Below are 25,832 nucleotides of genomic sequence, written 5' to 3' on the forward strand. Positions count from 1 at the left end.
ATCATGTTTGTGTTCTCGCACAGGGTGATCTTCTCTGAGTTGCACACTAAACACCACCACCCCTTATCTCTACGACATGCACAAGGCAGCTGACCAAGCGGAAGCGTTTGATTGTTTGACCAATGACTGCTTAATGAGACACATTGTTGCAGACAGGCAGTGGTGGAGATCAACCTGAACCTGGGAAAGTGGCTGGGAAATGATTTGACAGGAGCATCCAAAACGTTGCAGAACATGCACAGTTAAAAGTAGATTTTTGTACCATGTGAACTGACATTAATACAGAAAAAGCGTGACTGGGCTGAGGCAGATCATGTGAAGAGCCACTGATTGGTGGCAAATTAAAGGAAAAATCCATGTTAAGTGACTTAATAAGGAGTTGGGCCACCATGAGTCTCTGGAGAGATAGAGCACCATTCTCCTATACATCTATATTTCTTCATTTTGATGATGATGGTGGTGGTGGTGGTGGGGAGTGCTGTCTAACACGGCTGGTCCAAAATCTCCCATAGGTGTTCAAATGGGCAACTGAGCTGAGATCTGATGACTGTGAGGGCCATAGCATACTGATTTATATACAGTGGTGGAAAAAAGTTTTCGGACACCCTTAAAATTTTACACAATCTCACAATCTAAAAATATTATCATGAAATATTTGTGGAAAAATCTTTTTTGTGTTTCAAAAGGTGTGGCTGCATTAAACAGATACAAACAAGTACAAATTATATTTTTTTTGTTTATTGTTTACAAGAAAAACTAAAAACTAAATTCTTGACAGTTTAATCTTTATCTTCAGGTGTGTTTCCTGTGTTACGTTCCTTGTTTTAGCCATTTTTGTGTTTGAAGAACTTTCAAATGTGCTGGCTTTATATAGACACGAAGCTTGGCAACAAAAATTGGGTCTTTTAATAAAAAGAACGACCTTCATCACTGGTACCAAAATGACCCAATACTCAAAATGTCTTATGTATTTTTATGGAACCAATCAATTTTAAGTTTTTAATGGCTTTTTTTAGGATTTGTTTAGTATTTTGGCTGTGACTGTACTAAAGGAAATTGCACTTGAAGACCTAAGAGTGATTTGTTAATGCAATATTTCACAAATGCATGGGGTGTCCGAAAACTTTTTTCCACCACTGTATTTTCATTCCCATCAACCCATTCAGTGAGCCCTACTGCCCTGAGGATGGGGGCACTGTCATCCTGGAAGAGACCACTCCCATCAGGATAGAAATGTTTCATGATAAGATAAAAGTGATCAGTCACTATAACACTGCACTGATTTTCCTTTTGCATATCCTTGGTGGACGCCACAGATGCACTTGCCCACATGTTCAGAGGTATTCACTAAAATATAGTGAAGGATGACTCTTCTGCCCACATCACTTTTTTCCACATTTCTGTAGACCAGCGTCACTGAATTCTCAAAAACACATTATGCATGCATGCAACTTAAATATAATATCCCTCTCTATGCACAGTGTTTTTGGAGGAATGGTGCTCCATCCTTCTAGTAGAGATCCAGAGACTTACAAGATCTATGCCGAGGTTAGCTGAGGAGTTTGTGGAAGATCATTTTACATCTCTCAAGAGCTTACAAATGATTGAATAGGTAGCCTATAGATGTGTTTGCTCCAGAATTTAAGGCAAGATTGTTACCAGACAAACTTTCTGTGGTTTCTACTTAACTTACTGCTGTCATTTTAAAGTTACAGTGCAGCAAAGTAAATCACAAGAGCAGTAAAATGTTAAGATTCAGCTGCAGCAAGTATTACAAGAGCAGAAACCATGAGAAGTTATGCAGTTAGACGTAACATTGCTGTGATTAGGTGTTGATTTTCGGTTTTATTGGGTTCTGTCTCACGCTGGTGTAACTGGAAAGGAAAGCTGATGTTAAGATGCCAAACAGAACTCTAAAATCAGAGTGATGTAAAAAAGTTCCTCATGAGGAGGAGGTAAAGTTTTTATTAAAGCTGCTGTGATTTTTTTTGACAAACAAACTGAATAGCGTTAAAGGCAGGCATTATTTTAATAATCAAAATTAGGTTGCAGTTTAACAGGATTTTTTCCCCTCTTGGCTGAGGTTTGGACAAACAGGCCTCAGTTCTACTTCAAGTGGCCTGTAAGGCATTATTAGATAGATGTATGTTGTTGTGAAAAGAAATAAGTCTTTTGTGCCAAGATCAGACACCCCTCACTCACAGACACACACTGGACTGGATTAGAGCTTTGATTCTACACACTGTTATTGCATGCAGTTGTATACACCTATTTAAACAAAGAAAAAAATGCTGCATTTATCAAATAATGAAAGACTTTTATTTAATATTGTGCTAGTGGGCATAATGGGGGTGTAATGTGTTTAGCATAGGGTAACAGTTCTAGATTCAATATTGTGAGGTCTGAAATCTAATAATATTTTGAGTAATAGAATGATGTATACGATATTTTGTGATGGTAAAGTAGGACAGGATAGAGTAGATACTTAATGAATAAAAATGCAAAAATCTTAGAGCTTCTTTTTCCACTTTATTTTATGCATTCATTTTTTTCAAATCTTTGATTGTTTGTTAATGTGACAGTATACTTTGAATCCAGTGTATTGCTCAGTGACATTGTTAGTCACAAAATTAATGGAAAGCCACGAACAATGATAACTAACAAGCAATGGGAGTAACAATCAGAAACAGGATTTCTTTTTTACCTTCTTCAAAAGCTCTGAAAAATGTATAATGTGCATCAATCCCTAAAAACTATATGCCTAAATCACCACAAGGTGGTGCTATGTCATAAGTGAATTGAGAGCAGGAGTCTGTGGCTTAGTCAAGTTGATTTAACAGTTTAGCAAGTTATGGTTTTGAATTATTTTCCTGTCACGTCGTATGCAAACTTATCTGGACCATATTTACAGTCTGTTTCCTCACTGACGTGCAAACTCTACACCTACATGAATTTTGAAGTCAACTTTTTCCACAGAAAGACTGTACAGATTATTTCCTAGATTACTCACTGCAGCAAGGAGATAAAGGCTATAGCTCTTGTGTGGGCGCATATGCACACACTTTTAGATCAGCTAATGGAAATAATATAATAGAGCTACTTAAAAGAGCACCACTGTTTTTTCTTTCTTTTTTTTAAGTTCTGACAGATATTCATTTCTGAAGTTTTTCACATTGACAAGTACCATTTTTTTTTACAGGATTAAACTCACATCTCTCTAATATGCTTTTAGCTTTTAATGTTTTTTTGTATACTTCAGCTACAGGTTTCTGAGTCTGATGTCATATCCTGCAGGCCTCTGGAAAGACTTGGCAGACTTCCCAGCAGCGCAGCCTCCTGGGGCTGATTCAGCCAATGTTCCCACCCAGGAATCCTGGACGTCTGACAGGAACCAGGCCCGACTCTCCCAAGGCCACACTAAGTCAGCCTCTCCCCTCACCCCGAGTCTCCCCCTGAGCCAAAAACCTCTCCCAGGGCCTTTCTTTATGCTTCTCCCAGACAAACCAACTTACAAATAGCCATTCCTCTTTGCTAAACCATGTTTTCTCCCTTCTTGCCCTCTGCCCAGCTTCCCATCATAACCCTCCTTCTCTTCAGCCTTTACGCAATAACAGTTTTATTAGGTAAGTATGCCATGATTAATGGCCAAGCCGCATTTGCATAGAGCATTTCAAGCGTTTCATGTTGAAGCCAGTGTTTTCCTGACCTTGTCAGAGCATGTTTGGATTAAATGCTGTTTTTTGAATGCTTCAGAGTTGGAGGCACAATAGGGAGGCATCTCAGGACCTGCAGATAACCTACAGCTGCAATTAAAATTGGATGAGACTTCACAGCTCAGCAGTGCTATTCATTCAGAGCCTTACTTTGTCCAACGCATTCACACACACTGGGTTCTTTTGGTATTTCGTTTATTTTATAAAAAGGGAATGCAATTAACAAAATGTTTATGTACCTATATTAGTGTTTGTACCGATTTAACACACAGCGTGCTACTGGACACACAAGGCTATTGCACACGAGACATTCCATACAATAACACACTTCATACATACTGTACATAGATACATAGATACATACATACATACTTACAAACATACATAGTTATTCATATTTTTATCATAAAAAAATCATACAGAGTTAGGCAAAACAATGTGATAGGTACATTGGCTAAAATGTGTCTCCATTTGAAAAACCATGGGGGGAAGCAGATACCACCAAAGCTGCCAAAGTGCTTTTCTACCATTTCTACTTGGCTGTGTAGATGTGAAAACCTGTATAAAAACACTGTGATGAAGAGAGTTTTTAGATGTGTATGTATGTATATGTAGGCGTGTGTGTGTGTCTACAGGAAGAAGGTGAGACTAATCTTGAACAACAGGAACTAGACTATGAAAAACAGGACTTCCTACAGCTAAGGGAAGTTAAAGGAAGTTGCATGTTGCAGGTCTTCAGAGGATGAGGATGAGGCTGACCCACCATGAAGGAAGACCCCACCCCGATCCCCCACCTCGCTCCTTTGAAACAGGATCTTTTCCCTTTTAGTAGGAAAAGTAACAGGTTTTTGGAAAGATGACACGTTTACTCTGAACAGATCTTATTTCATCCAACATACACAAGGCGCATGTTTGGCAGATTAAACTGGGACGTTCATGATAAGTTGTTGTTTGTAGTACTATTTAAGACTTCACAGTGAGAGTGACCTACCCTGTTCATCCCACTCTCTGCACGTCAATGACACTTTAAATGCAAAACAATGATCAATAATACTGTCAACAGTGGAGCACTCGCCCCAAACACTTCATACTTACATTCAGCCTTGTTCCCTGAAAGGAGGGCGCAAACAGAGAGAGCACATCCCTGCTACGTTGCTACAACACTGTCGAGGCAGCAGGCCCATTCGTCAAGGCTGCTGGACAGCTGTCATTGAGTGAAATTTATCAGTGCCAACTCACTTCAGGAAACGTGCTCTCTGATTGGGCTTTCCTCTCAGGAAACTGTTAAGATACAAAAGACAACAGTAAAAGCAAGAGGGACAGATTATGAGGACAAATGAGGGAGCAGGTGTTAATGATGAAGCTGGAGCTTGAATATATCATACATATTAGTACTTACAAATGAGTTAGAATTTCATGCATTAAATGTAAGCAGAGTACGTATGTTTGTTGTAGGAAATCAAAGGGTTCTAAGTACGGTTATATAGGGAGTACATAGCCCTGTTTTTGTGGAGGGCACTTGGTAATTTGGCTTGTCTGGGGTGCAGCAATCAGTTGAGCACTGTCCCCTGGCTCTGTAATGTAAGAGCAATGACTATGCAGGCCTAATGTATATAAATATAAATGAAGGAGATGTGGTTAAGCCTTATTAAGGGCAACACTGGAGAGAAAAAAAAAAATACACAATGCCTACAAATCTACAAAGTGCAACTTTGCAAGCTTTGCACTGGCACAGACCTTAAAAGGCCCAAAACAACTCACCATAACTTTGATGCTATGTAGCTGATGTTTGTATTTTTGGCTTTTAATAGGGGTTTACATGTTAGGAAAAAAAACTGACAAGCATGTATATTAAAATGGTTTACAACTCCACATTAATTGCAAAAGTACCCATGAAAAAGCTATTTTCACATTTCTGAAAAGTCTCACTTACATTTGTGAGTTCATTGATTCAGTTCCATCTAGCATGATTGTTTTCACACCCTACCACGGGTGAATTCATTCAATGCTGATTGTGATTTCACACAATATTGATTGTAATGATAGACAGTCTGCATTGCTGAATGTGTCTTAACAGATAGCTGTGTCCCAGGTGTGGGCTCATTTTTATGCTTTTTTTTTTTTTCATCTGTTTGCTTGATCACAGTTTTTTTTTTTTTTTTTTTTACTTGTTCTATCATACACAGAGTCTTTCTCTGTCTCTCACATACTGGCTCTGACACACACACCCACACACACACACAAAAACACCAACACACAGGTGCCTTTGCCCCACATTAGACACAGGTGGTGCAGTCTTGCATGATGGGTGTGGTCTGCTGTTCATGTTTGTTGGTGCAGTGCTCCAGAGAGCTGGAGCTTTTTAGAGGGACCAGACAACGGTCGGCTGGGCGTCCGCTTTGCAGCAGCCCCCAGCAGCATAACACACGCAGAAACTCTTTCCTCATGTCCTTGCTGCGCAGTGTGTAGATGACTGGATTCAGCGCTGAGTTCAGAGTGGCAATGCCAAAAAAGATGTCCGCCTTGCTGAGGATGGGGCAGGCTTTCATCCTGCATGATGAGTCCAGGAGGAGAATGGTAAAGGCAGGCAGCCAGCACATTATGAAGACACCCAGCACTATGGTGACAGTCTTTAAAAGGGCATAGGCTGGGGAGTTGGTCGCTTCCTGGTGGCTGGAGCGTACAATCAAATAGATCCTCACATAGAGGATGACAATAGAGAGTAGTATGAGGCTGAAGATGCTGACAACAAAAAGGATGTATTTCTTGGAGTAGAGAGGCAATACGGCGGAGCATTCAGAGAGGTTGTTGATGCAGTTCCAGCCGATGATGGGAAGTCCGCCAAGCAGGATGGAGGTGACCCAGCAGGCTCCTATCAGCAGGAACATACGACAGGTTTTGTTGGAGCCATACACCTTCACCTTAGTGATGGCAATATAACGCTCTATAGCTATGGCCAACAAGCTGAAAACTGAGGCTGCCAGAGCGATGAACGCTGTTCCCTCCCGTATGAACCACTGCACTGGCACTAGCTCAAAGGTCCTTGGCCCTGATAGAAAGATGTTGGCTATGTAGGCAGAGCCTGCCAGCAGATCGGAAAATGCCAAATTGCCAATGAAGAAGAACATGGCAGAGTGGAACTTCTTGTTGCGGCAGACGGCAACAAGAACGAGCAGATTCTCCAGTATGATGATACAGCAGATGACCATGATGACTACATTGAGGGTAGCCAGTCCTTTCTTCCCCGTGGTGCGTTCATCCAGCTCCTGTTTCGTCATTTCCTTAGCATACATATAGTATTCCTTGATCAGACTGTCATTGTAGTACTGGGAATACCTGGTCTTCATGGTGACGGGGTGGCAGAGCACAGCGGCTTTACGGCAAAGAGGCATTCACACAGCAGATTGGTGGAGAGTGTCTGGGCTGATAATCATTCCCTCTAGGGGAGAGACGAGGCGAGGGCGCAGGCTGGGAGGGAAGCTGCCTGTCCCGCTGTCACATCTCAGGGGCCCAGTGTGGCTCACCTGCAGGCACACAAAGAGGAAGAGACGGTTTGGGTTACTCAGAAAGGAAATTTAGCGGCATAAATGAGAATAAGCTGTGTGACTCATAAAGCAAAACTATTTAGAAAGACTTAAGCCTTGGAAATACACTTGTTACTTAAGACACTGTAGGAAATTCAAACAGCATTAGACAAAAGTGTTTATGTCAAGCATTTCATTCAAGTACTCAGTGGCCCCCAACCTTTTTGACTTGTGATCCCTTAAAATGAAACTATACTAACACACGACCCTTGTCACAGGCATGTGGTGTAGTCAAATGAAGACTAAAGATCAAAAGGAGGGAATTTCGCTTTTTATGCTCTCTTATTTGATTTATTATCAGAGGGGACCTTGAAGCTGATAACTATTCTGTGTACAACTAAAAGAAAATGAGTAAAAAAGATAGGCATTTCCCATAAATCGTTTGCAACTCACAAGCTCAAGGGGGGGGCCCTGACGCCTCCGGTTGAGCGCTGCTGATGCATAACATAGATTCTTTATGAAGAGTTGGCTTTTCATTTTAAAGTAACTATATCCAATCACAGGACAAATATGACAGTGTGATCACATGCTTGCAATACTATGAATACACAGCATTCTATGTATCCATTTGTTAGATGAACACCCACACAGGCAGACAGTTGTGGTTTCTAGCTGCCAAACAGGAATGGATTGCAACAATTCAGTGCCTCATAAGAGAGTTATCAGCAACTATAGTTTAATATGTTATTATGAGGTATGGCTTTCTGTGGGGGACCTTAAGTGTGCAATATCAGCTTGGGGGAAAACAGCCTCATAAAAAGAGTTTCCCTTTAAGGCCAATAAACTTCAGCAGAGAGAGAGAGAGAGAGAGAGAGAGAGAGAGAGAGAGATCACCTTTGGATACAATGACAGACACTCTGTAAAGCTGAGTGCTGGCGTTCAAACAAGCGCTCAGAGTTTCTGACTGAAGGGGACATTCCACTAACCCTGTCCGAGCACTCGGCTGTCAACACACGGCATTGTTGTGTGAAGCAACCATTCCACTCCAGTGAGCTACCTCTTCTCACTTCTGCACAGCTCGCAGGTCAGCCAGACTGCTCCATCTCGACCCACCCGTTCCAAACATTTCACAAAGCTGACAACTTATTAAACAGATACCTGAGAGGAAGCAGACAGAGCTTTCCTGACTTGGTGGCAAAGTGCCACGGTTTACTTGCAGTAGACTGCGATACATTACAAACAGATTATAAGGCCAGCTCATGCAGGGATAAACTTTTCTTACTGACACAGTCAAGAGAGAAACATCTGATGGGTAAAAGAAAATTACATTCAGTCTAATATCATGTCATTAACCATAAACTTTATATAATATTGAAACCCTAAGTCTTTTGCACATTTCCTGTATATCATTCCCTAGCTGTAATGATTATGATGCACTCACAATGTGCTTATAATATGATTATAGTGCATTATAAGCACCACTTCAACTGCTACAGACATTGTGTTTTAAAATTGGATTTTATTATCAATTTTGTCTGTTGATTTGAATGACACAGTTGGAGTTAAAATATATAATCTATCATAATATGCAAGTAATTCTCTTAATCTTTGATACAAAGGCGACAGGTTTAAAATGTTACACCCGAGCAGTAGATAGGTGACAAAAGCCCAGTGAGGGACAAATGTGGTTTCAAATTACACAGGGAACCCACTGAGAGGAGGAACCTATAAACGAACCATATTGAAATAAAATGCGCTGTAGCTAATGGTTTCAAGACAAAGGGGTGCTGGCTTAAACAAAGGAAAGTCGGAGAATCTGGAAATCTAATTAGAGGCGGAGCTGCTGTCTTAAACCTGTCAAAGGTAACAGGATCCCACTGCAGGCCTGCTCCAGTGGTAATTCAACACTGATGCTTCCACTGCTTCTCTTTACAGCTAGCCTGGATAGCAACTCCAGCGCCCTGCTTTCAACATTTAGTGGAAACTGGGAGCTGATCCTCTGCCCTGTTCTGCCGAGCCACGACTCAGAAACCCAGAGAGACTGAAAGATGGAGCAAGAGAGAGAGAGAGAGTGAGAGAGAGAGAGAGAGAGAGAAAGAGAGCATGCATGTGGAACGGCATCTGGACACAAAGGCAGGAATCTGAGACATTACTGTGATGCATGCTCACACACATAGACACACACACACACATATACGCACACACTCACATACAAACACACAATCATGAATGTGTTGCAACACATAGGACTTAAAATCAGATGGGTCAAACCAGCAAAGAAATCTATACACACACATGCACACAGCAAACATACTAGAAAGACATCCAGCTGCATACCAGCAGGTTCAGCACACAGCTGCTATTGGTTGCCAGTAATAACCAGCACACTGTTTCCTCATGCAGGAACAAAGAACAATAGTCTCCTTCAGTGTGGAGAGCATTGCCCTTCAGCCTCAATAATGGGACAGAGCACTTCCATTTGGCAACTGCTGTATCATACTGTATCATAGCCAGCGTTGGGTAAGTTACCGAAAAAAAAAAAAAAAGTATTTAAATAAAGTTATTCATTACGGTCCACAAATTGCTATCGCATCATTTTATTACTTACTCCTGCCAAAAAGTCATTAGATTACTTTTCTTTCGCTTTTCAAAACCTACATCAGCCCTTATCATGCCATATTAAATAAAAGTTTATGTCTGATTCAAGAGCAGCAGTCTTAAAGGAATACATCAACATTTCGGGCAAAATAAGTTTTTTTCCGAAGTCCAGAGGTGAAAAGGGTATCAAACATCTATCTGTTAGTGTGTGCATGTGTGTGTGTGTGTGTGTGTGTGTGTGTGTGTGTGTGTGTGTATGTGTGTTTTGAGTGGGTCTCTTCATTGCTGTATGGTTTTCTGAGTGAAGATCATGAGTGATAAAGCAGTTCCAAGTAGTGACTAGTGTTTTACTGTATGGATTATATGGATTATACCTTTAGCAGATAAAAGGCAGACTGGACAGGACAAACCTCCACCAGACTCACCTCATCTCATATATTATATTCTCCCTGCTTGGAATCCATTATATCTTTCAACTAGAAATGCTGCCTCGTGGCTGTATGCCTCCAACAACCAGTCAAGTTGCGGTTTATATCCATGTCTTTCAGGACCCATAATATTTTTAGAAGCATTTAGAAGGAATTTAATAAAAGGCATTAAGTGACCATGATGTGATTTGGGTTGCAGTTCTATGAACAAAGTGACTTAGCATATTCAACACCTGCCTTCAATCAGCTCACCACCTCTCCAGCATTTAAGCCCTGGCTCTTCACCCATTCATCTCATGATTGTTTTTTCAGCTACAGTGGAAAGCCAACTTCCCTAGTCAAGTGTATTTGGAAAACTATTCCTTTTGTTGGTGTCTGGCTTGTTATTCATTGTCTTTCCCTTTGCCTCAGCTTTGTTGAGAGAAACAAAAAACAGAGTCAAAGTCCATGTCTGTGTTCACTTGCTTGGCCAATAAAGCTGATTCTGATAAAACATAAAGCTGTACCCATTACAGCAGAGGATTTGTTGGATGCTTCACACACATCTTCAACCTGGCAGCACAGAAGAGCTATACAATCAGCATAGTTTGAAGGTGGGCACCCAAGATTATTCACCAATTCGGTGTCTGACCAAATGTGAAATATGGTCACAATCTAAAGCATTATGATGCCACAGCGAAGTTGACCTTTGACTTTTTGGATACAAAATGTCAGAACTTTATTTTATAATTTTAGCCTTCGACATTTGTGTGAAACAATGTCATATAAATTCTTGACTTACGGCCAAAAACGTACTTTGTTAGGATACAGTGACCTTGACCTTTGGCCAGCACATTACTTCATCCTTGAGTCCAAGTGGACGTTTGTGCCAAATTTGAAGAAATTCCCTCAATTTCCCTGCTGCCATCAGGAAAAAGATACAGAAGTATCCGCTGCCGTACCACCAGACTACAGAGCAGCTTCTTCCCTCAGGCTGTGAGACTACTAAATGCACCATCTACACTCCTCCATGTTTAATCATTTTATTTTTTATACAATCAATTAATCAATCAAGAGGGAACCACATTTTAATTTCATTATACAACCTGTTGTATAATGACAAATAAACTTCCTTGTATAATTGTATCCTTGTAAGGTGTTCCTGAGATATTGCATTGAGCGCATGAGGATGGGATGGATGAACAGAACTAACAACATGATCAGGAGGAGACAGTGGATTTTCCTGAGTTTCTGAATAATCTTGAATGAACTCCCTGACAATCCAAACCACCTCAGTCACCCCTCTTTCCTCGGCAGTTTACTGAACCAACCTATTGCACTGGAAGCAGCATATGAATGCAAGCAGGCTTACTTGATGTGATTTTTGACGTGTTAAATTTTCTAATAACTGAATTCATGTGCTCAAGCAATGGAGGCAGCACAAATTTTATGATAAAAGTAACTAATCTGATCATCAAAAATTCAAACACAATTACTTAGAAAAGTAATCTAACTGCAGTACCGCGTTATTTAATAACGCATTACTCCCTACACTGATCTCAGCTGAATTTTATTTGCAGTTGCGCAGTCCCTTATCAGAGCCACTACATCAGCACCTTCCCCACCCCCCACATCCTTTTAGTCGTTGAAAAAGATGATAGTGATTAAAAAAAAAAGATGATAGCATGAAGCTTGAGGCTAACCACATATGCCAACTGCACAAGTATAATTAGATTCAGTTACATTATGGCAGCCTACAATGATGCTAATGGAGTCCATCAACTTAGACCAGCTCTGCATCTCGACAGTCTCCAAACTTCTGAAAGAGCACACTGCTTTCTTCTTAGCTTGTCTCTGTTTTCAGTTTTCGTGAGTATTTTTCTAAGCAGCTCAAAGCCCCATGTCACCCAGGAGTCCTTGACGTTTGTCATCGAGGGATTTGACAGTCTGTGTGAAACCTGAAGGGCTGGTTTGCTTGCAGCACTGTCCCTTTGCAGCCCTGCCCTTTGCCTACCTGCTGTGTACTGTGTAGACATTTCCCATGTGATTGGCTGACGGGAGCAGCGTGCTTCCGGCACCGTAAACCCTCCCTCCCATGCTGCCGACATAGTTGTGCCCTGTAGCCGACCCAGACAACATTGTCATACTTCTACAATAGACATAAACACATTGTCGAAAACTTAGTCACGTCTTGGCAACCGATGGCTCTTTTCCTACCTGACACAATGGGGTGGCAAGAGAGTGAGATCACTCCTTTTCAGGGGTGTGCAAAGACACAACAGCAAAGGCCCAGATAAATGTCAACTTGAACTGAGATGCGGCTGCAGCCATAAAAAAAAAAAAAAGGGGGTTAAAGGATATCAGCTAAGGCAATATCCTGTCTAGATGTCAAAGCAAATGTAGCATGGAGGTGAGAGCACAGTAAGAAAAGGAAAGGTGATGATGGAGATTAAGAACATGAAAGTAAAAATGAGCGATAGAGACCTCAAACAAGAGACTGGCTTCGATGGGACAGGAAGTCCTGTCAGAAAGACAATGATCTTATTCTTCATCAAAACCTTTGGGTTATTTGTGAAACTGCAAAGGCACACTTTATGGTGCGTGGTCACACATACAATGATAAATAAGCCACAAAGGGACCTGTTTACTTTTCATACACACAGAGACAACAAAATATATTCTCACTAAAACCACATTACCATAGCGAATCAAGAAGGAGATAAATTTACGACATATTTTCAAAAGGGGGCGATGGTTCTGAAAGCTGATCCTTGTTTCCCCCTAATCCTAATAGGAGTTCCTCTCTCCATCATGGGACTGACAGCTGCACAAAGGCCACAGGTGTTGTTTGGATTGCCCAGAAACACCTGATAAGCCCCAATTAGCAGAACGTCTGCTCACAAAAAACCAAGGCAACACCACCCCATTACAACACCTGCTACCTGTCACACACTCTACTTAAACCTGGCTCTCTTTTCTCTTGGGGAAAACACTTCTAAAATGGACAGAGTGCCTAAACCCTGACACAGCGTGGATGCCGTCTTCCACACATGCATTATCCCTCGCAAACATTTTGGTTTAGATAAGAGCTGTGATTAACCTTGTCTTCGGACAGTTTACACTTGCCGCTTATCTTGTTTGCATTTACTGTTTGTTTACCTGGATGAAGCCCTCAGCGTGTTTTACTGCTGAGCGGTTTCCCTGAATGACTGCGGTCAGGAACTTCCTGCAACACATCTCTGTCCATCTGCCCTTCACACTCCTTGCCCAAAAGCTGCTGTGGTGGCAACACAGCACCAAGCCAGGCCAAGGCTGGACAGAATCATGAGCCACTTTCCACGGCAGGGCCGGGTGGGAAATGTCAGTAGTATGGGATCAAAAAGGGCTGTGTGAAAACTGCAAACTATAGTCCACAAAAAAATCATCTTTGTTGGGAATAAAGTGCAGTATGAAAAAGATAAACATGAAACACTTGGGGCAGTGGGCCAGGGGGTTTAATTACTTCCTGGGCCCTGTAGTGGAAACCAGGCATTTCCTCTGGAGCAGAGACTAAATCTTCCTTTGGTTTTTGGAGCAGCCACAAGGTTATCCATTATGACTGCACAGAAAGAATCTGCTTCTGTGATTTGACCTTTGCTGTTCAATTCCACCCCCTTTAATCTCAGTATGAGTAGTTTCTTGCTATAACTGTCAGGGGTATCGGTCCACACCTCCACCTCCACCTCCGTCCAGCATCCCCGAGACTGCTCCTGGCCACTAAATGAATCTCTGTGACCACTGCTGACGCACGTGGCTGTCACCTCTGAAGCTGAGGGAGGAAGTTGAGCACTGCTGGGCCATAGCAGCTGAGAATGATGCGCTTGAGTGATGAAGTTATAGCGTGATTCTACTCAAACCTCAAACTGTGTGCATCATCTATTAAAAAAACAACAGCAACAAACAAGTTTCGAGGGAAACCACTGTGCTTGTCTTTGAGCAGTAACGGGTTATAATATTTTCCGCTTTCTGGCCTCATCGTGTTTCTCTTTGTCCAGTTTGCTTTGTTATCTCATCATAATTGGCCAATGTCCATGTTGTTCACCATTGTAAGGTTTCACCTGGAAATTTTTTTCACCTGAAAAAAGAATTTCGTTCTGGTGTTGTTAGTTAGGCAACGGTAAGCAATATACAGCAGGTTAGGTGGACCTGTTATGTCCTCCAACATGTTATTTTATGTCTTGTGCTTTGTTTTGTTTTTTATTTTGTTTATATACTGTATTCCACCAATTTGGCTTTTGACTGATTGCTGGAATAGTTAAATTATGTTTGGTAGGTAGTCTGTTCTTTGTAAAATGCGCTTTTGTAGTAAAGGCCTACATAAGCAAACCTGACTTGACTTGACACTGATGTACAAGCTATAAAAGTTAAACAAGAGGTATGTGACTGATTGCAAAGAGAGTGTGGATACTGTTGCAGAGACTGGGTGTTTGAGAGGAAACTCCATTTGCAGTGCACATCTTTGCTGTCAGCAAGTTTCCTCAGTCAAGTATTAACATGTCAGACATCACAGAAGACAACAAAAGCATCACAACCACAACGTTTCACCACTGCTACCGCAATAACTCCTGTTCTGGAGAAATGACTGAAGCAAATGATGCAAAAACCACTCGTTCTGCATTCAACATTTTTCCAGCTCATAAGTAGTTTATCAGTAGTGACATACCTATTCAGTCACATGTTGCCAGCTCAGTGCTCCTGTAAAAGCCTTCACAAGCCACTGCACACTTGGGCCATTTAAGGCAGGCCTTTTTGCACCCAGCGGCTTCATGTGCCACACTGTGAAACCACAGATAAAAGAGGCACAAACTGTATGTGCTGGTGGTGTTAGCAGGTGGCTGCAGTGTGTTCCCTGCCTCTCTAACTATCACTGAGCCCCAGGGCTCCATCCATGAACTCTATTCACATCAGCACAGCACCACTATTGATCACTCACAGTCAATTCTCGGGGAAGAGCATTAATGTTCGGGGGAGCACTGTAACAAGGCTGGAGTGAGGATTCGTACCGCTGCTGTGGCATAATCAAGCTCTGGCCTAGTGCTTATAATGACCTTGGTCACGACATAGACAAGTCAGTCATAGAGTGAATTCCCAGTCATGCAAAGTGCATGAAGCTTTTTCCGCAAGGTTAAGTTCTTAAGTCCTCAGTCATGAGATCCTACTGTTGGAGCTTATCTGAGCAAATACAAAAAGGCATGAGCAGAGGGCAAGCCTTTGCTGCCCTTCTCTCCAGTGATATCTCTCTTACATGCCTCACTGACCAGTGTGCTGATAAGACTGATGACAGAAACACAGATGATAAAGAGGCACAGCTGACACAAAAACAAGATTTAAACAGGAACATGTTTCGTTTCAGCCAGGAAATAAGCACCGTAGCATCAGCAACCACCTACAATCCTTCTCACTAAGATGCACATTTACTCACCCCCACACTCTTATCAGTGCTCTACGTCGACTACTATAGATATTCACAACAGCGTCGGTGGCTCTGAGAGAGTCAGCCAAAACATCAGCCTGTCTGTGGTCCTCTTAAAATCTAACTCTAAATACAGATTTCAGAGTGCTGTTTTGTTAGCTTGTGTCACCATTTGAACTTGTCCTGGCTGTGATGAATTCTGCGGCAAATGCACTTACTTCAGGGTACTATTTCGTTATCTTACACCCCATCAGCTAGATATTCACAGCCGTTTACCGACTGTTCTCTAAACAAAGGAAATGGGAGCAGACAAATACTGAAGTGAGAGAGATCGTCAGACGAACTGTGGCAGTGATTTCTCTTCTGACACACTGTAGAGCTGTACTCGAGGGACCAATGCGTGGGCTGAGGATGGAGGAGTGAAGTACAGAAAGAGAAAACAGCAGGGTCTGTTGTTCTGAGACACAGACAGTTCATATAATCACCCACAAAATGAAAGAAAAAAAAAAAACTTAGGCCTTTAAGGGGAAATCCAAATGTGAGAGAAGAGAGCTTCTTTCAGTGTCGCTCTGTGACTTGTGCAGCACAGACTGGTGATATGAGACGGGGGCCTGCAATATCTCACGGCTTGGTGCTTTAGCAGGAATTCAACTGGGAAACACATATGAGAGAGAGAGAGAGAGAGAGGGAGAGAGAGGGGGATAGAGAAAAAACTTGGCTAAATAGCGGCTGTTACTTTTGTGTAAACTTGCCAAGCCATATCCCAGACGTACACAAATCACATTCCTTTTAGGGCTTCCAAAAAATAATCTCCTCTGTTACAAATTTGCATCCGTATCATTCTCCTAATAAGCTGAATGCGCCATAGCAGTAAACGAAAGGGAAAGAGCACAGCAGTTCTCTTTCATTTCCAGATTAAATTGTCCCTTTTCCACACACTTTGTGTTTCACTCTAGTATATTTTTAACTCCAAAACCATACCTTCCTCAATCTCTCGTCTCTGTCCGTTATTATGGTAATTTCACGAGCACGCTTCATTAAAACCTTGTTTAAGCTGCGAGATATTAGGGGAGTGGGTGTCCCCAATACGTGAGGTTTAATCATGTAATTAGGGATTACCCTTTCGCTCGTCAAATGTTGACAGTTTGGGCACAGCCTCTTCTGAGTTCAAGTCTGTCAAAACAGTTCAGTAAGGAGGAAAACCTTCACCCCTGCATGTATTTTGGGTCACTTCAGCTGCTGTCTATGCCTGTTCCTCTTTTACATGGTCTCTCCACTTTAGAATGCTTTATTTATGGCCGCTGTTCATGTGCAGTGGGGTTCTTAGGGTGCCGGTGAGAGGAGCTGGAGACAAAGAGCTGTGTAAAGACGGGCATCATAGAGCCTCAGGAGCAGAAACCAGCATGACCGGCAGACAACCCCCCCCCCTCTCTCGCCGCCAGGTCTGGGGGTTGGGGGTCTCAGTGGGTGGTGCCTTAGAGGCAATTACTGAAATACATTCACTCTAGGCCCGTTCCTGTCAACTGTACACCCAGGATTCAAAATTATTCATGTTCTAATATCGCTCTATTTTGCATATTCCCCTTTTATGCTGTTCCCTGATTTGCAGAACCAAATCTTCCTCACTCAAACACCCCGTCTCCCCCTCATATATTTAAAACTTCACCACAGAGATCAAAAGACGAGGCCACAAAGAGGTGATTAAAAGCACATCAGGAAGGATTTATATAGCTCACATCTGGGGCAGACATGTTCTTATAGTTCCCTATTAAAGACTTCATTACAGCACACTCTGTACAATCACTTCTCGATTAAAGAAACTCCACTGCTACACTTGAGGGAGCGATTCTCCCAGAACTGGGGCTTTACCCTGGATCCTCTGGAGCAATGTGTGCGCTGTATTATGTAGCTTATCTGACATATCTATATCTATATCTATATCTATCTATATATATCTATATCTATATCTATATCTATAGATATAGATATAGATATATAGATATAGATAGATATAGATATAGATAGATATACACAGATAGATAGATACATACATACATACATACATATAGATATATAGATATATATATAAGTAGAACAGTGCCATCAAGGACAGAACCTTAATACCTTTGAGGCGCACATATTAATTTCAAAACAGACTTGAAAAAACACGCTGTGCATCTGAATCTGCGGCAGTCCTGCATGCCTAAGCCTCTCATGATGTACAGCATCAAGATTTCTGCACGATTTCCATGATGCAAGCTCTTCACGAAGTGTTAAACCACATACAAAAAGGCGAGATATTGATGAGCGTTTGTAGAGCCTGCATGTCTCTTGAAGCCCCGAACCCAGAAACGGCCTGTCCTCTTTCATTTTCATACCTCTGATGTGCACGACCCCTTGTTAGTGCAATATAAATGTGCAATTATAAATACATACACAATTGTTGTATGTTGGTTATAAATTATTCAGCTATAACAACACTGTATAGTTATGAGATACCCATTTGTTTTTGGGTTTTTTTGTTGTCTTTCTTTTTGTTCTTAAGTGATATATGTAAGTACAAGAAGCTACTGTATCTGGAGTCAAATTTCTTGTATGCATAAGCATACTTATGCTAATAAAGCTGACTCTGACTCTGATTCTGGTGATGTCCCATTGCAGTAGCAGGTTGCGCGTACACTGACTACAGCAGAAAGCCGCTGTGGATTCTGAATCAGGACTGGCTGGTCTGCATCCCAAACAACTGGCAATCAGGAAAGCAATCAGAAAAGGCTAAGGCTAAAAGGCTGATTCAAGTTTCAGCCCCTCTGCCTCTCTCACACCTTCCCATGTTGTTGTCTATGCAATGAGGTCTCTTCTAATGAATGGCTTTGAACTCTTATTCAGGTCTCCTTTGTCCTGGTTCCCTGCTCCTATTCTACTCTGTCGCTAAAGCTTGGACTCCACCCCTTCTCATGTTCGGTTGCCTGGTTTTTATATTGTTAGGGCGTCGTGAGAGAGCATGTAGTGTTTCATGTCATGTCAGTGAACACTAGACATCGTTACACGTATTCATGACACATTAGTGTTTGTGTGTCACAGTGGAAGCTTTCTGTGAGTATTACATTGTATGCTGGATCCTGTGGATCCTCTGGGTGCTCCGGTGATTTTTAATGCATTGGAACATCAGGACCAGCAGACAGTCATGGGCATGCCACATGCCAAAAGGCATTGATAGAAGGAAGGAGAGGAGTGGAGAAGGGGCTTTGCAACAAAGGCAAGATAAGATGCACAATGGAAAATGATACCATCTACAGAAGCCGCACACAGGGGCACAAAGCCGCCCTGATTGCCTCTGCCCTCTGATAAGATGATGAATTGATGGAGGCCCTCCATCCCTCCCCTGGTCCAGCAGAAAAAAAGCACAGCTCCAGACTGCTCTGGCAAACACAAACCCATTAAACAGAGCTCTGTTGTTGGAGAAAAACATGGTTGCCTGGAGAGGGAACATTGTTGTGTCCACAAAGTCCACAGTTGATTCCATGCATTTTACACAGATTCATGATTTCTTGCATAAAAGAACACATTTATCTCTTGAAAAACCACATGCAATGTAAACACTGATTTTTCCCTGCAAGCTATATTAACTATTTTGTGTTCTTTTGAAGGTGAATACTACTACTGCTGCTACTGCTACTACTACTACCACTACTACTACTACTACTAATAATAATAATAATAATAATTATTATTATTATTATTATTATCATCATCATCATCATACTACTGCACCACCAATGTGTAGCAACCACCATATGGAATCATTCTATATCAGTAAAAGTTACACACATTAATTCTATTAAATGATGTATGTTCCACTTTTATGTGAAAAATCCTTTGCAGGGTAGAGGACCAACTTTCTTGTTTCAGTTCCACCACTTCCCAATTACTGGTCTTTGGTTTTGTAAGGCAGCTTAGGCCTCTCTGACAGGAGGATGTTATGCCCTCATGCAAATATAGACAGCATTTGTGCAGGAGCCTTACAGTCAGAAACTGCATTTAAAGACCACATGCAATGAGTGTGCTGCATGAAAAGACACCCGGTGGTATTTGGAGTTACAGTTTTGGAGGGAGACTATGTCTGTTTTATTTCCTGGCAGCATCACACGAGTTCAGCCTTCATAAGAAATGGCCCCACGTTAAATCGCTTGGGCTCCTATACAGCTCTAGTAAGCCAGCTGCAAGGTTTGGGTAGCACTGCCTGCCAAGGGGTATTTTGCAATAAGACAAACAGGTCAGAAAGTGCTGTTGCTGTGGTGTAGCTTTTCAACGGTAATGAGACAACTGCTACTTGACATTGACCAAGACAGAGCAGATCTCAAATGGTCACGGTTGAGCAGTTAGGGGAAACAAACAGCATCCACTTCCAATCTGTCTGTCCAAATGAAGCAGTCTGAACTCTATCATGACCCAGCTTGCTTGGCTGAGGGTTAATTCCATCACGTCTTTACGCCTGGAGAGATGACTCACACTCAGGCTGTTTTATGATAAACAATCAAACGGCTATTCCTGACAAAATACAGCATTACGTTCGGCTTATCTGACTAATTTTTAGGCCATCTGAAACAGCTTCTTATCAGTAGACACCGACTCAACTCCTAAGCTTCTGCTGGCTGCATGGGGCAAATCCAAAATCCAAGGAGACTGTCTCCAGCTTATTTTCTCCCTACTTCTGGATTTGGCGCGGGGGAAGGGGGTACTGAAGTAATGCCGGTGAGCTTTACAGCTGCACAAACAAAGCAGGGAGGATAACAATGGCTGCCAGGAGAGAAGAAGAAGGAAGAGGAGCAGGAGGTTGCAGAAACCACAGCATCTTCATGTACCTGCGTGCACGATCACTGCACAGTGAGTGTTAGCATTGACCAGACATCAGGAAACCACGACATGACCACACTGATTAAGCATGTCTCCATTCTTGTCCAATCCATAAATCATGCTGAAAAACCTACATGGAGTTTGCAAAGTGTTGCTGCACCCATCCAAAGCCACAGCAGTAACCAAAAACCTTGTGTTTAATTCCCTTGTCACCGTTTCTGAAAGATGTATGACGTTCTGTTTTATGGCCGCGCTATGAAAAATGTCAAGTGGAGCTCTAAATAGCATTTTCAGAGTGAGTACCAACTGACAGCACGTTGGAAATAAGGGGGTGGTCTGGGCTTCAAATGTGATGTACAGACCGGTCTCATCACAACAGCACAAAATCATCTGAACAACGCACACTCCCCACTCCCACACCTCTCCAACACACACACACACTTGCACACACACAACCACCACCACTACCACCACCACCACCACAAAGTGTCAGGAAATCCTGGCATGCTGCTACAGGCATTAGTGCCTGGCTATGGGGGGTCTTATAGTTTGTCTAAGTCCCTGAAGAGAAAAAAGACATGTAACAAGAGCCTTTAAAGCAAATGGATGCTGTCACAGAAGGTTAAAACACTCTTCTAAAACAGCCTTTTTTTCCCTCCACCAAGTATAAGCTTATGTAAATATTTATTTAAAAAAAAATCAGAAGAGCACTGACGGCGTCTTCTTGCACATCAGAGAGATTATTCGGGCGCATCAGACAGATTATGCTGTGGAAGAGAGACGAACAGACAGGACGTGTGCGTGGGAGTGTATGTGCGTGTCTGCGAAAGTGCACATGTGTGTGAGTTTTTTTTTTTTATACAAACAAATAACAAGCACAGACACAGTTCACAGACAGCCGACACTGGAAAAAAAATAGAAGTTATTTAGTTTCATATTCAGTGTTAAAGTCTTGTTTTTCTTTAAACAAATTCAAGTTCAACAAATAAATTCATTTAAAACAAAAATCCTACCAGTGGGATGAGACAGTCCCACTTGTTTCCAGTGATAATCAAGTGTCATTTTATCGATAGTTGTGGGTTGATCTGCCTTATTCTACCTTATTTCATCATAGTTATACGTATTTATAGAAAAATAAATCCTGAAACTGAGAATCCTAAAACAAGTGAAATTGCTCTGGCAATAAGTGAGATGATCTCATATCCACTGGCAGATTTTTACATTTGTTTAAAGAAAAGCAAGATTTTAACACTGAATATGTGATAAAATTACTTAAGGTGGAGATTTTTTGCAGTGTATTGTGTGGACAGATAGAGAATGGGAAAAGGCAGAGGAGGCTGTATTTATTTCTCTGATCCGAGGCACTCCCAGTTGCTGGCTGTGAATCAGAAAGCTACATGCTGCCGGCTGTATGTTGCGACTTGTGCTTCAGCAGCTTGCGAACAGAAGGCGTTTATTTTGCTCCAGCTGCCACACCCAAAGAAAGTGTTTTTCAGGCAAAGGGGGAGTACCAGCTAAAACTCTGAGCCAGTAGAGCCCAGATGGCTGTGTCACCACAGAACACTATTAATATCACAAGGAGAAGCCCACAAGCAATGTGTAAGTGCATTAAATATATTGTCCTCTGTGATCTGCCAAGGCACCTATTCTTTTTTGGAAAGTTATGTGCTGACCCCTAACCTCTGACTAGATTCACTTAACCAGGTAACAAGCCAGTGTGCCTCTGGCAGGTCTCTCCTGTTCCCTTCTCTGATCTTTCACAATGTTTTTAACTCTTCAGTATGGCTGACTAAAGTGGTGTTTGTAGACAACAAAAGAAAAGTCAGTCTCCCTAAGGAAAAACCTTCTCACTGCTTCCTATTAGCGGCCTCTCCCAGGCCTGAGCTGAAACCGGAGCATCCTTCAGGGATCGCCCCACCCACTCCAAACACATCTCCGCCTTCAACCCCCTAGTGACCTGTCCCCAAAAAAAACAAAAAATCCCACACATCCAGTTCCCACCACTGAATTACCATTCATTTATTTATCTATCCATTCACTTACACATGTATTTATTTATTCACCCCATCTATTTGTCTTCATTTCTCACGCTACCCCCGGCAGTGCTTCATTGAGAGGGGTCCGATTACAGCAGTGATCCTGGGCTGCATGGACATGGGCAGTATGGAGGAGCACCGGGTGGCAGAGCACAGTGAGCTGGTGCCCAGGTCTTCAACTCATGATGTCATGCCCTGCTGGTCTGTGCCAGTCTCCCTGCTCTCTGACATAATGGATTTCCAAGTCCCTCAATATAGACTGGTGAAACCAACAACATGTGTGCCAGAGTCTCACTTCTCCCTCACATCTCTTAAAGGTTTTAGCTGAGCATGCGCCTGTAGCTGCTGGCTGTCTGGCCCAGACTGTTTTCACTACAAAAAATATCCTTCCCAACAAGTCATTTCACTGCTCAGTGTTAAAATCTTGTTCTTCTTAAACCAAATGAAAAAAAACAAACAAACACTAGTTTCTAATACTAATCAACTTGTGTGAATAATTTTCTTGAATCAAGTGGTACTTCCTTGATCATATTGGGCTGATCTGCCTTATTCTCCTTTGTTTCAACATATTTATCCTTTTCCCAGAAAAATATCTGAAACAAGTGAAACTGCTCTAGAAAGTGGGATTATCTTATCCCACCGGCAGACTGATTTTAACACAGCAGATGAGACTGAATGACTTGTGAAGATAGAGATTTTTTACAGTGTTCACAGCACCCTGGGGTTACTCTCGCCTGGGCCAAGGACGGAGTGTGTGAACGCGTGTGTGAAGAAGCCTGGCAGCAGTCGGGGTGGTGGTGTGCCGGGTTTTGTTCTGGTGTAATGAACCATGTGGTCACATGGGCCGAACGCAGACGGCAGGCCCGGCTGTATCATGTCCTGTCTCCAGCCGGTCCGCAGACATGATGGCAGACTCAGTCATTTACACCCAGCATCCGAGCCCGTAAGCAGGCGTCCACACCCCAAACAAACCACATCTATGGACCTGCTGACAGCGCCTTCAACACCCGATACTCCTCTTGTGCTGCTGTTGACCATGCTTCCTCTTCACCCTCTCCTAATGATGTTATCACACAGAGATGTTTGCTAGTCTTTATTGGATGGCCTTTGTGGCTTCCAGATGAATGTGAGTGTTCAGTTTCTCGCCCTGTGGCTGCTGGTGGAGCTTCAGATAACGTCACCACAAGACTTCACCATTTCAGACAGCCTGTTAATGAGCATCACAGTATAAAGACTGACACAAACCAACCACGGGACAGGCGATGATGGATTGAGGGTTTTATCTAGGCAATAAACATTAGTTCCTCCACCTTATCATCTTATCTCACTGTGGTTTGAGGATTCTCCTAAAACAGGGTGCTTCATGACTGGACTACTGATACCTACATATCCCTCTCTACAAGGCTGGCACACAATGTTACTTTTTCATTTGTAAGAAAACGCCTTGTGCTGTTTTGCCAGTATTGCCTAACAGTGATAAGATAGGGCAATGGTCTGTTCCCCTTCACATTGATCTCCAAAAAAACAAGTCAAGGCACTTTAACCACTATAGAAGACAGATCAGACTGATCTACACTAGTTTGACAGCTTGCAATTGGAAACTAGTTTTTATTTATGGTGTAAACATGGGTCAATAGGGGATTCTGTCCACACTTGACATGCATTTTTACAGTGAAACTGTATTCAGACCTCTGTTCTGTTCTAGTAACCTTAATTCTCACATGGTCTGGTAAAACAAAGTGCATGTTAAATCTCTCTGCTGTTTCCCTTGGGGGAGCCTACACTCAAACCCCATGAGATTAACTCCGGTAGATGGGGATAATGGGGGCTTTTGTCTTATTAATACATCCTTTCAATACAATGCCTTCTTTAGAGTGACGGATGAACAAGCCTCAACAACATCGGAGGGGTCTGGGGGTGGGGGGGCACAGCAGGCCTCGCAACGGCTCCAAGAGGCTGCGGAGGCCCCCACGAGGACGCGCCGGGGGTGCACGCAGCCTCCAACATAAAGGCTACACATGATGCAGCATACTTCACTGACCCCCTGCGACCCAGCAGCCGCAGCTCTGCATGTTAATATTTAACACAATGCAATGTTACTCATTAATATAAGCCGTGTTCAACAAACGCAGCTGTCACACGGAGTCCAAACATTCACTTTGGCTTTGGGGTTGCAGCACCAATCCTGCTTGTGTCATATAGGCTGCAAATGCACTAACATGGTACTAGTCTGATGCAAAGAATACCATTCTGTCATTAATGCACGATATTTGTGAGTCAATTACATTTTGAGACATTGTCACTGGAGACTTTTTGGAATGATCGTTAACTGAATGCGGACAAACCTCGTGCAATTGACTATGAGGGACATAGACGGGGTGCTGGATTTCAATATTGGCCATAGGCGATGGTGCACAGTACAGAAAAGCTGATCGTTAATATGATAATACGCCAGATAGTAGGCTTCCTTAACACTATAATCTACGAGACGCATCAGATTAGACCCAGTCTCTTTTTTTCGTTAGGTTGCTGCAACACATGCAGACAGTCACACTCTATTTCACCAACATTATTTTGACTAGGTGCCATTACTTACCCCATGAGAGATACCGTAGAGCGCAGCGAAAAGACGCTCCGTGTGATATTCGTCTCCAAATGTCCTAACATGTGGTTGCCAGTTTCCAAATGCCGCGTCAAAGTCCAGTGCTTTCCTCCGGGGGTCGAGAAGGACAACAAGCGGCGATGACAATCAAAACTTTGGTAGAGGACGAGACGGCGTGTCTTGTCTAGCCACTGGTAAATCCATATCGGGGCTGTGCGCCGCAGTGGAATATGGAAGTCTTGGAGAGAGTAGCGATTCAAGAAACAAGGAGCTATGAAAGTCAGTGTAGACCTTTCCTGGAGATCACACTTTCCCTTTTGTCGCTCTAATCCAAGAGTCCGTCTGATTGTCCTGCAGCGCCTCAACTCTCTGGAACAACAAGCTACACGGGCTGTGGAGCGTCAAGGGAACGCACACACAATACGCGGTCACACACGCACACACAGAGAGAGGGAGAGAAAGAGAGAGAGAGCGAGAGAGAGCGAGTGAGTGATAGAGAGAGAGAGAGAGTTTGAAACGTCATAAGTCTATACGAGTAATGTTTTAGTATCTCAATATAATGGTGATGTGGATTCGTGGACTCTAATTAAACTAATATGAAAAAAAAAATTCCTGGGCCATTTTCCCACTCTCAGGCATACAAATG

The 25,832-nt window shown here is 42.5% G+C and overlaps 1 protein-coding gene across 1 annotated transcript; it reads right to left on the minus strand.

Annotated features, from left to right (window-relative positions):
- Positions 1-5,880: 5,880 nt before the first annotated feature.
- s1pr2 (sphingosine-1-phosphate receptor 2) lies at positions 5,881-25,832 on the minus strand. Its single transcript, XM_030058892.1, has 2 exons — positions 25,181-25,832; positions 5,881-7,237 (listed from the first exon to the last, which is right to left on the minus strand). Exon 2 carries the CDS (start codon positions 7,103-7,105, stop codon positions 5,990-5,992), a length of 1,116 nt encoding a protein of 371 aa, XP_029914752.1. The 5' UTR covers positions 7,106-7,237; positions 25,181-25,832; the 3' UTR covers positions 5,881-5,989.

This window comes from Myripristis murdjan, chromosome 8 (assembly GCF_902150065.1).
Source record: "Myripristis murdjan chromosome 8, fMyrMur1.1, whole genome shotgun sequence".
NCBI lineage: Eukaryota > Metazoa > Chordata > Actinopteri > Holocentriformes > Holocentridae > Myripristis > Myripristis murdjan.

What these genes read in the sequence shown, in the direction of transcription:
- s1pr2 (XM_030058892.1), bottom strand. Translation starts at nt 7,105, where the DNA reads ATGCCTCTTTGCCGTAAAGCCGCTGTGCTCTGCCACCCCGTCACCATG.